The sequence below is a fragment of the Caloenas nicobarica genome, chromosome 7 (assembly GCF_036013445.1).
Source record: "Caloenas nicobarica isolate bCalNic1 chromosome 7, bCalNic1.hap1, whole genome shotgun sequence".
NCBI classification, from domain to species: domain Eukaryota; kingdom Metazoa; phylum Chordata; class Aves; order Columbiformes; family Columbidae; genus Caloenas; species Caloenas nicobarica.
In genome coordinates, this window is record NC_088251.1 from 15,125,673 (window position 1) to 15,138,133 (window position 12,461).

General features: G+C 41.2%; 1 protein-coding gene across 4 annotated transcripts in view; it reads right to left on the reverse strand.

The window, feature by feature from the left end:
* ARMH3 (armadillo like helical domain containing 3) overlaps window positions 1-12,461 on the reverse strand; it is a 129,848-nt gene that overhangs the window by 109,040 nt on the left and 8,347 nt on the right. For all 4 annotated transcript variants that reach the window (XM_065638488.1, XM_065638491.1, XM_065638489.1 and 1 more), the window contains exons 5-10: window positions 10,308-10,415; window positions 9,090-9,182; window positions 8,169-8,243; window positions 7,402-7,488; window positions 1,811-1,867; window positions 736-779 (exon numbers count right to left, since the gene is read on the reverse strand). In XM_065638488.1, the coding sequence (XP_065494560.1) occupies window positions 736-779; window positions 1,811-1,867; window positions 7,402-7,488; window positions 8,169-8,243; window positions 9,090-9,182; window positions 10,308-10,415 (464 nt within the window). The remainder of the gene's footprint in view (window positions 1-735; window positions 780-1,810; window positions 1,868-7,401; window positions 7,489-8,168; window positions 8,244-9,089; window positions 9,183-10,307; window positions 10,416-12,461) is intronic.

The following is a 12,461-nucleotide window of genomic DNA, read 5'->3' on the forward strand; positions in this document are numbered from 1 at the left end:
GATTTGGTAACTTGCATCGTCTTGCAAGTCATCTGCATACCTATAAGAGCAGACCTTCAAAGGAATTAAAATATTTTTCTGGACACTTGGAGAATCCTACTGCACAAAAAAAGTTTCGGGTTGCTCAGGTGAAATTGCTATAGGTTTCCAACTTTTCCTGAAGGACTTCCTTCTAAGGAAAACTTTACACATTTTTTGCTGTTGCTTACGAAGCAGAGGCTGGGAACATGCTACCCCTACTGCTGCCTTTCTGTCTCTTTCTTCAGAACCAGTTAACACTTTCCACCATTTGCAAGAGCATACACCCCCTAATCATCTCTGATCTGGTATATGGATAGGCCTGGATACATTTGGTTTAGATCATATTTCAGTTACATCAATTTTCTAATAGAGAAATACTCAGCAAATCATTTACCCTTGCACTTGGGACTAAGATTTTACACAAGGTTCATACAAAGGTAAAATCCATGATAGTAAAAACATATACTAAATATCTTCCCCTACAGCAAGATCTCTGCTGAAGCACATCAGCAGAGCTGATACAGATGCATTTACACTTGCAATGACAGCAGCAACTGATCCAAAGTACCTCAAAGCATAAGACTATTTCCTGCCTCTCCGGGTGCATCAGGGCTGTTAGGTGATAAATAAGTGTTTTCACAGGAAAAAAAAAAAAAAAAGGAAATGTACAGAAACTATCATGCATTGAAAAACAAGAGACAAATTTGATTTTACCTGTTATATTCTGATAAAGCCTGGGTAATTACAAGTCCCATACCCTGAAAAAAAGTGTTAAAAAATCTTTACAAATCTCACTGCAGGAAATCACACACAAACATACAGCAGTGCTGCACCCCCCAAGATAACCTAGCATGCTATGAAGAACTTCCCCTGAAACTGCTTGAACTATTAAGACATGATATGATACAACAAAAACATCTTCCAAAAACCAAATCAAGACACCAAAATTTAAGGTTGAATACCTAATTACTAAGTTCAGAGAAAATTTACTCTCCTTGGACCTTGGGACAGAGCTTACTCACTCAAGAAGCTTCGATAAAGCAGCAAGAACTTCAGAAGGAAGCTGGTGTCAGAGGAAAGACATCCAAAAGCTCAAGACAAAGGCCATAAACACTAGCAACCTTTTCACTTCTTGCAAACAGGCTCCACCATTCCAGAGCTACGGATCATCCTTTCTGTCAAGCTAATTAAATTAACTCAGAATAATCATTCTTGCCCTTTAGTTAGCACGGAGCTTGCATTTTACTTCATACCTGAAAAACAGCTTCTGAGTCCAGACCTCACACAGTTCATAGTGCTCTGCCACCTTCTATCCAGACCTGAATAAAAAACTTAGGCAGTGGCAACAACCCAAAGTGTGTTGCAGGACTCTTGACTCAGGTACAAGCTTCCACTGAGCTACAAGAATTGACTTGTGGAGTGGTAAAACCGGATGACACAGCGCTGGAAATCAGATATTCTTTGGCATAAGCTATCTTGTGCCTCTCTGGCACGCGACAGCAAATAATGTCTAGATAGTTCATAAATGTATAAAAGACCAACTTCAGCACGTTCCTTGCTACCTACCTTTTTAACCACCGCCACCATTTAACTGGTGATCAAACTGTCCAAATCATGAGCTGCCTGAGCTATTGCAAGACTGCAGTTAGGGCAGAAACCCACTATCCTGGTGCTCTTTACAGTAGCAGTGTTCCTAGACTTTCCTTCCACCGTACACCATGATTGCATTCATTACACACACATGAAAGAACACCCCCAGCAGCACAGAGGAATCAAGTCAAATACTCACATTGAGTGTGGCCTCATCATCTACGATGGAGAGCTTCACAATGTAAGGATTCACTGACTGCTCAGGGTAGCAGGGGAAGGAAGAAAGAAAATTGGGTTTAAGTTCAGCCTTCAGGAAAAAAAACCCACACTATTATCTTTGCAAGTTCACCCAACCACCTGGGAAGAATCTCTCTTCCGTACCACAAAGCAGAATATACACAAAGAAACTAGAGTCACAGCACATGCTAAGGCCGCTATGCCTGGGACACCTTCTCTTTACTGGCTCAGCCAGGCAGTCTCCTGATTTTATTGAGAAGAGAGGGAAATTCTGCTCCTCCGCTAGCTCATCTGTCAGTCTTGAAAGCGGAGCAGCTGTCCTGCAATGCCTTTATCTGTGACACACACACACACTGTCACACAGCAGGAACAAGCAGCGAGGCTGGGACTGAACATTAGCGTTCAGATATCTCCCTTCTGCAACACCTCGCAAAGATTGCTTAAAGGAAGGAGGACCCAGGAAGGCATGACAACGTTATAGACTCATCTGCTGCGGGGTTAGAGCTCAACACTTGAACAGTTTATACCACCGAGAGCCTCTGGAGAATATAAACTCCTCGAACTTAGCTGAACAAAGCACACACCCTCCATCTATAAAGATAAGTCCCAATAATTTGGGAAGCATTTTAGATTAGCAATGCACATTTGTTTTTCCTGGTTTATATGCACCAGTGCAAAACTAACAAAGTTGATTTGGAACTAGGACAGAGAAGAAAAGACTCTGTCTAGTAAGTCCAAAGTGGATGGGAAGAATAAAACACACAGCAGGTTATCAGATGCAGCCCTACAAGTGACACAGTTATCTGACTGATTTGCCCATGGCTTTACAGCAAGATTAAAAAAAGACTGATTAAAAAACACCACTCTCACAATTATTTCGTGCTTTGGGAGGATCAGGCTTTCTTTTTGGTTCACAAAAGAAACTGATGGGAACAGACCAAAGCTCAGCCAGTCTCAGCCTGCCTCCAGCAGCACACAGCCCCTGTCTGCTGTCTTAGAAAAAGACAGAAAACTCACACAGACCCATTTGTGCACGAAGCATGCAAAGACATTTCCTTGAAGCTGGAGTAGAGGCTCCTATTGAATAACAATATATGGTCCTGTCTGTACAACCATTCTCCTCTTCAGAAATTAAATTTAGTCAGTGTCAGTAAAGCAAAAGCAAGCTTCAAGAAGTCACAATTAAATATAGATTAAAATCCATCCCTGTAAATATATCTTGGTTTTGCCAATTTCAGTCATTCTCTTACACTCCTTATATAACAAGGAGAAACGCTCCACACCACAGCTTGCTCACAGAGGCGAGGCCAGCCTGTGGCTCGTGACCAATAAAAGTGACGGGGCTTTTCAAGGCAATGGGCAGCAGGGCTATGCTGGATCAGAGGCTGAAGGGTTATCCAAATTCCCAGAGATGAGGAATCAGCAAATTGGGAGATACTGCACTGACCAATGCCACCAGGCTGCCCTGAGATGTACTCATACACGCTGTCCCATTGCAGAAATAGAGGAGAGTGGGTTCCTTGTCATCTCTAGCCTATGAACCACTCTCCATGCTCCTGTTGCCCTCGGCTTTCCAAGATGCACGTTCTATGTCTCCTGCCACTTGGCAGCAAGATGACATCAGTGCAGGGCTGACAGGGTCATGAAGCAGGCCGAGCTTGCTACAGATTGCTGCCTTCCATCTTTTCAACTGTCATTTCCATATCTGCAAAAGTCTGTTTAATAATTCCTGTCTGAAGTATTCCATTCCCCTGACACATGCCATGCCTCCTCTTGGCCTCCTTAACTCCTTAAGCAGCAGATGACTAATCAGCGCAATCCACACGCTGCATTACTCTGTGTGAGACAAGGCAGTTTCGAGAGCCTTTCAGTGTGCAAGTTTGTACCAGTGCAATGAGAACATTTCGTGTGCTGCCTACAGGGAGCACAGTTTGCTCCTGCCACTCCGAGAGCCAACAGTTCAAACAGTTATTGCCTGTGAGCATTAGTCTGCGCATCTACCACAAACACCAGCAACCTGCAAGTTGTACAAGCGGCCCTAAGTCCAGCCGATACTCTTTACCTGCTTCCCTGTTCTAATCCTGCTATTTATTTGAGAGTTTCCTACATTTTCCTCTCACTGGGAATCACAGCACAAGTTTTAAAAGCCTAAACTGTGCCTGGCACTCCACAACATGCAGAAACATGCAACAGCCTTGAGAAATGGTTGATAAGCATTTTGAAAACTTAGAAGCGTGTCAATGAAGCGGTGACACAAACTTAGAAATAGCTTCTGCTTCCACCTGCCTCCAGAAAGAACACAAAAATACGCTTCTTAGCTCTTCAGAGAACACAGGTCTGTGCCTATTGCTGCCATCAGATAAAAAACATCATAGCATTAAGGTCTTCTTGACAGTGATGAGGTACAGACACAAACTCCTGGAACCTGGGAATATTCAAGGTGTCCTTCACGAACTACCCACCATTAGATATCAACAATCTCATAGAAATGAAGGTGGAAGCTGCAGGGAGATCATTACCAGGTAATTTTTAAAAGACAAACCAATTAAAAGCAGATCAGAAATGCAATCCCCAGATGAGACGTGACATATGAAGTGAGTGTTAAATGATGAAGCATACAGATATGGTAGAGAGAGATCTCCATGCCCCAAAATGTAACTCAGCCTCCAGTATGGGAAACAAATTTTTGGCAGAAAAAGAAAGCAGAGAAAAACAAGTTAACCATGTATAATCCCTAGTTAGGTGCTTAACATCTGTAACACAAACAAAACCCAGAGTCCACTCCATTATCCCTTGCAAGACTTTTCCCTGAACACTCTTCAGGGATGATTCACAGCAGCTTTGTTGCCAGCCCAAATGAGACCATCTCCTCTGGCGACAGGCCATCCTGCAGGGAATGGGAGCTTGAATAATTTTTGTTAAAGAGATGCACTTAAAATAATTCGACTTGTGTGAGAACTACTTTTTTTTAAAAAAAATATGAACTTTCTGACTCTTCAATGTTGACAAGTGTCTCTTCAGCACACGTAGCCGACTGTATCAAGGAGAAGCAAGTGCACGTAATCGGACTTGAAGGGCTGTCGGATACACCATATGCTGTCAGACAAGCACACAAAGGGAAAAACACATTTTGACTAATTTCTTTCAGCTCTGCCTAGCAAAAAACACCATATGCAATTCTGGCAGGTTGAACATCAGGCAAAGAAATTTCCACCTAGATGTTATCAAGGGATCTAACTATTGAAAAGTCACTACCTGGTTTTACATTTTAACTTGCTATTCTAGCAGGCATCCCTTAAAACATGGAGAAAGTGACCAAATAAATACCATTCCTCACAGCATTTTCTCTGTTTGGCAGCTTTTGTGTATACTTAGCTTCACCATCCTCCTGATACAGTCAATTATTTAGTTGCTCTTTTATGTTTCACTCACATAGCATCAAGGTAAAAATATTTTCCCTGAAATCAGGACTGAGATTAAAAAAAACCAACACAACCAAACAAACATGAAATTTATCTGAAGACCTGAATAAGTATATACTTGGAATAACTTTTGAAAATTATTAGGTTTCAGATCAGAGACATCCCTTGAAAGGTTCCATGTAAAGACATGTAAATCATTTTTCCTCCTAGAACAGAAATTAATGAGCAAGCCAAATTCTCAGCTACACTGGTAATGAAAACATGGACAGATATTCCACAGGGAATTTGAGAGACTACAAAATTCACATCCCAAAAATGTGAAAGAACATCCTGATGCAAAGCACACTGGTATTCACATTAGAGACAGACACAAAATCATAGTCAACTAATGAATTTTCAGCCTAATCAGATTTTCTTAAGCAGCTGGAAACAAAATGTAGCAACCAATGAAGTTCAGAACAAAGGAGAACCTATCAACTGCACCACAGCTAACTAAAAATTGAACTCCAAAGGATCTGAGGCATGAAAATACACTATAATACACTGACAAACAGGCAACCACCAAACTGATGCTAAGGGCCAAAGAACAGCAAATTAAAGCAGCTACACTACTTAAGGATGAAGACTACAACTGCATTACTGCAGGCTTTGCTTGTAGCACCGCTTACAAAGGGCAGCATCAGGCAGCCAATACAAAAAACCTTCCTTCAAGTTGCTTTCAGCCTTGCCAGATGAACTCATCAAGCTGAAATTCCCCTTGCTACATATCTGCTTCAGGTTGGATTGTACTTTTTTTAAGATCAGCATAATTTCTTTTGGGTACCCAGTTTGAAGACAACTAAGACAACATTTCCCAAAGCACTCAACCCCAACTCAATACTCTACACAAAGCTGCTCCAAAGAGCAGAGGACAAGTCTTGCATACTCACAGCACTATACCAAGGACATGAACTATGGTACACAGGGATCCCTAACTCAGGGATGGGACTACACAGCTCTCCACCCTTTGGCCTGAACGTTGCAATGAGACCTCTGGTCTTTGTAGTCTGCTCTCATCAGTAACCCGACCCAGATCATGCCCAAGAGTTTTCCCTCATGGCCATATACTGAAATCAAACTCCATGTTCTCATTCCATGCTACCACAGCACAGGTTGCTGAATGGAATCTGTAATTCATTTATTCTGACAACATTCACAGGAATGAGAAATTAGCAGGGACTACTCTGACACTAAGTGTGGCTCTGTCTTTGCCTATTCTCTAGATATATTCAAAATTCAAAACAAGATCTATAACAAAACCAGGTAGGTTTTGGAGCCTGCCCCTTCCCAGTAATTCTGTTGAGGTAGGGGTATTCTAGCACTTTCCCATTTTTTACCAATCTAAGTATATTAATATATTCCTAATTATAGAAAAATAAAAGATGGATCACTAAAGTATCACGCCTCATGCAAAGAAAAGCCAACATTGGGTGTTTTTTGACATGTGAAATGTTTCTTTTTCAAGGTGATAAGTAACACAGAAAAAAATGGAATAAACCACAAGGTTAGCACAACCAGTTTAGAAAAAGGAATGTGAATAAAGTTTTTCAGAGAGGAATTCATCAAAGAGATAAAGACAGACTTCTCTCTGTGATGTTTCAGTTCAGTCTTTGGTCACAGCTTCACCATCTCTTCTGGGGATCTGTGCTCTTTCAGTCTGCTAGTCAGGCTCTGAATCACAAATTCAGTCTGAATCTCAAGATGACCGACAGCTCATTTTACTTCGGAGATTATGTATAACCACACAGCCACACACACAGAGGCAAACATGCAAGTTCGGCACAAGAGTAACTCTTCCAAAACGACCTTCCTCAAAATACTTTCATGAAGGAAATACGAATCCCCTAGGTAGTTTCTTTCATGTTTGCACAAACGGAGCTGTATGAATATAATACACATTTGATTATACACATACATCAGAAACATATACAGTTAGCACAATACGACTGCCTTGCAAAACTTCTGTAGCTCTGTGCTGATACTCTGATAAATGTGATAGTGTGTACTGCTGGAAACTACCTAAATAATCCAGAGGCCACTGTAAATTAAGAAAGTAGAGAGAAGTAATGTTTCTGTTACCCAGAATACCTACCTCATACTTTCTGTAGTTGACCAGCAAGGCAAGAAGGACAACAGCATCATAGCCGTGTTCCCTGCGACTAAGTGGGCTGGACAGGATCTGGAATAAACAATCACACTGTTCTGTTCAGGCCTGCTTCAGGAAGCTTACAAAGACTATCAGACAATGTGTGGCTGTGAAATGTGTATGTAAGAGCAAATTGTGCCCTAACTGAAAGATGATATTTAAGGTTGAGGGAGTGTTGGCGCTTCCAAGAAGTTCTGCACACAGAGAAGCTTATTTGTAACAGAGAGGATGCATACAGGCTTTCTGGGCATAAAGGGCAAATATATTTCTCAAAAGCACTGGACAGTATCTCAGTGTATCACCAACATTATCTGTGCAAGTTTTCTGGGTTTCCCCGAGCACAGTTCCACTTCTAAAAAGTATAATTTATCAAAGAGCAGAAAAAGAACTCAATATATCCAGAATGCCTTCTGAAAAAAGTTCATCCAATACAGGAATTCTCTGTGAAATTAGCCTAGAAATCTGTTCAGCTTCTATCTATGCACAAATGTCTCAAGTGAAAGTACTTTAAATACTCAGTAGTGACTAAAAACAGCAGACTAGAGTAAGGAGGCAGCATAAAAAAAAAAGACCCAAACTATGACTGAGCTGCGAATGGAAGCAACACAGTGCCAGTCATCTATGCTGCACGGAAAAAGCTGAAAAGAAAATATATGACCGAAAGCTCTCACTACGGAAAAAAGAGCCCCTGTAGTAGAAGGAAAGCCCCTTACCTGTAAAATAGCTTCAAATATGCTGTTAATCATCACATACTCCAGGATGGTGTTCTGGCTAATGTTATCTGTCACCTGAGTACAAACACAAGTTTTAAAATCTCATTTGAAGCCTCCCATGATGCTGTAGCTGCCTCTGGCACACACTAGGACTACCAGACAGACACATTTATTCAGAATCTCACACTTCGTCAGCAAGTCAAGGTGTGACTAGCAGTGGAGCTAGACATGAAGAAATCTGTCCTGCTACCCACCCCTCCCTCTGGCAAGAACATGACCCATGTATGAAGAGCTCCCCCTTTCTTCTACAGATTGATATTTTACACAGCTGCATGACAACAGCCATCAGCAGCTGAACAGACTGCTACACTGGTGAGTAAAAAAAAAAACCAAACAGGGTCCATATGCTCCACTGAGCACTTTCCCATCACATACAGGGCAGCGAACACCTCCCCCACGCTCAATTATCTCTTATCACAGCCAAAATAGTTCACAGTTGTCCATCTCCAAGAGATGCTGTTTGTTCCATCTTCCTTATTTTTCACATCCTCACCACTCCTGCGTACTCCACAATTGCTGTCTTTCCTCAACCTCTCTCCTCTGATCCCTTTCCATTTATCTGAGACTTCTTATATATCTCTTCCCCTAAAAAAAAAAAAAAAAAGTGCTCCAATTGACACTTCCGCCTGTGTCTCTCCCTTTTTTGCCCCAGTTGGCACCTATCTTATGAGGTGAAAACAGTCTGCTAGTCAGTATTGGCACCTTGGTTAGAGCAATGATGCACATTGTGGGCTGACCCTTGTTCTCATTCACAATTTCTTTCCCCTTGTTAAGCTCCACACTGCAGCATTCTGCTCAAGTTTTGAGACAGTTCCATCCCTCAACATGTGGCTCATATAAGCCTTTAAGTCATTTCTTTACCGTCACCAAGCAGAGAAGTAGTTTCAGACACAAGCTTTTGAGGCTTTCAGAACCTTCTGCACAGAGGAGCGAGTCCAAACTCTCCATCAGGTTCTAAAGAACAACAATCACGTTATTTAAAAGCAATATTTAAAATTACTTGGAATGTTTGTTATAAAAAGCTATTTGGGACATTCAAATACAAGAGCATCAATATAAAGCCATGTTATTCCAGAATCAATAATTGAGCCATTAATGACTACTGTTACATAGGCCATATTCACACTATTGGTTCTCAATGTTGTTTTGTGTTAACTACATTTTAATGACTACTGGCATAACATCATGATCATTTTCCAAGAATTTTCTCTAGATGCATGAGAGATTTTTTTTGTACACATATAACAACAGATTTTATTCACCAAGTAACTCTAAGCTCTATGGATATGATCCTCCTTTTTGTTTGTAAGACATTAATAACAGTGCTTTCTTTTTTCAATATTCCATTTTACTTACAGGCATCATGAAATTTTTTGTAAGCAGCACATCTCCAATGTAATAGTACATATATTAGTTATGATTAAAAATACTCTATACAGCTGTTGGACAGGCATTCATAAAGGTTTTCCACATACTAAGTTACAGGTAATAGTTCTTCTTAAAAGAAAAATGTAGTTCTGATAGGCAAGTTACTACTTAGTATTTTCCCCAAATGTACTACTATTTGTAGAGAGATGAAAAATTACTACTTTTTGTAGAGAAATGAAAGATACAACAGAAATTCAGCTTTATCACTGCTTACTTTGTCATTTCCCAAAACTCGCATGTTTACAGTGAAAAGCATCAAAAGTTTTAAATTGTACATATGCTGACAGCAATGTGAGAACAAGGGATATGACTATCAGCTAAAAATCAACCACAAGGTATGAGGTTCAATACCAGGCACTAATGCCGTGTGACAGACTTTCCTGGCTTTAAGATTTCTTAACCATAGTGACTGCACAGCATGGAACTAAAGGAAAAGAAAGAAAAGTGCTCTGTTGTATTACTAACAAACACAGGGAGTCCAAGTGTCTTTGTGCCGCTAGCAGGTAAAGAACTTCAGGGCAGCTGTTTTTAATAAGGGGCTGGAATATTTCCCCCCAAAGTTGCACCTCGGTAGACACACCTGTCTACAAACCACTGCCGCTGCAAGACGGCTGCCGTGCAAACTGTTTCTCTGCATTGCCAGGGCCTCACCTTCATGCATAGCTCTGCCTTATCAAAACCCACAAGCATGTTGATGATGTCAAACCCAGAAGTAGATTTGTTCTTCTGATGGACACCCCGAATCAATGCACACAATGTCTGCAAAACGAAAAAAATCAGATGGTAAGATGTAAGGCAACACCTGTAACTCAATAGCAAAACCTGCCCTAAAACCCATTCCTAGCACTGGCAAAGCACAGATATTTAGATGAACACCACCAGCCTAGAAGCCATACATTCTCTCTGACCTCTCCTCCACCTCTGTTGTTTCTAAGAAGGATCTTGGATAACGAGAACTGAAAAGAGTTAGAGAAGAGTATACTGATCCATACTTTTTCTGTTTGTTCACCCCTTCATTTCACATTCCATAGCACTCTGGAGAAAGGTAACTTTACTGCTTCTTCTGTCCAGACCCAGTTTGTACCAGACAGGACCACGATCTGTGGAAAATAGCTAAGTGTGGCTTCAAGGCAAAAAATACTGATCAGAAACTGAAAGGAAGAAGTAGCACCCAATGGATAGGCATGTCTTAGAGCTTTCCAGATTTATTTCTTATTTCAAGCATGCCAAATACACATCCATCCAACAGAGCGTATCACATTATGCCTGTCCAAACAGCAGATGCTTTTCCTATAGGGAGCACAAACTTCTGTTTGCTTACCCACACTGCTCTACTTAGTCTGACCAATAAACTTTGTCAAAAAAAGAAGAAAAAAAATTCTCCAAAGCTATCAGACAGCCTAAGTTTTGCTGACTGCTGCAGGGGTTCTAAGAACCTTCCCACTAAACATAATCTCTTTCACGTTTCCTGTTGCAGGCACCAGGTTACAGGTTCACACTGCTCTTGGAGATCGCTGGCAACATACAGGTGTCAGCACGCTGGGCTTCCTGCAGACACTCTGAGAAATCTACGGCCAGCAAATGTCTCATTTGTCCCAACAGAGGGAAATTTCTGCGGTGACTTTTATCGTCAGACACCTTTCAGGTCTGTGACGAGGGGAAGGCGCAGGAATATAACCACTACAGTTTTAGACTCCACCTTAAATTCATCTCTGAGAAGTAACTAGTTTCAGAAGACAAAGCTAGAGACAGACCTCTAGGAATCAGCAGACCTCCAGAACCATACAGAAGCAAAAGGGTAAGGTAGACATCCTTTTTTTCATTACTGTCGGTGATAGGATACTTGGCTCAACAAACCCTTGGTCACCATGGCTGTTCTCAAGAAAAGATTGCTTAAATAAGTTTGGGCTTCAGGATCATTTTCCACATGAACACAGCCTAATTAAGGAAATGCTCTCCCAGTTCAAGCTCAGGATGTGATACCTGGGTCCTATTTACACTCACATAGCAGGATTCTAGACTTGAGCCCTGGCCTAACTTTTGCAAAGAGCCTGAATACAAGTTTGGGAATTCAGGGCTGGGCTAGAGCATCTATGTAGCTATGACTACAATATTTAATAGCATCGTTTCAAAATAATTCAATAATAATAATAATAATAATTTTTTTAAATGCAAAATTGTATGACAGAGGTGTAAATATTCTGTTCTAAACCAACTTTTCCCAGCTTACTGCCTGTCTAATGTCTCCCACAGGCGACTTCTCCAAACCTGAAATTCATATCTTGTATTCCTGCAGCTGAGAGAAGCTGAAGCAAATGCATTCACCAAACTGTAAGAACCAGCCTGTAAACTAACAACATCAAGACTGAGGAGAGAAGCCTCCCAAACAAGACATGGGACAGCGTAGCTTTGGTATGAAGTAACCTGCAGGAAAATGGATATTAATTCTGGGTGACAATTCTTCACAGCTTCCAATTAGACAGCATCCAGCAGGGACAGTCCTCTGTATAAATTTCACTCTAACTTCTCCAGAGCTTTATTTCATTTTCAACTCATATGGAATTCACAAAGGAGGCTGAAATAAGGGAGAACAGGAAAAAGTAGGATACAGACAGAGCTACACAGAGCACTCTCGAGCCCCCAAACTGACAGCCTGCAGTGTGAACAAACCCCTCTCGTCCTCCCCATTGCCATCCACTTCATCCTGCATCACCAGGTCCTCATGAATTCTGAAACAAGCTATTGTTCTTCAAAGACTAAAGAGATTATGAGAGTTTCTAACTTCCAAAGACAGTAGCAACTGCT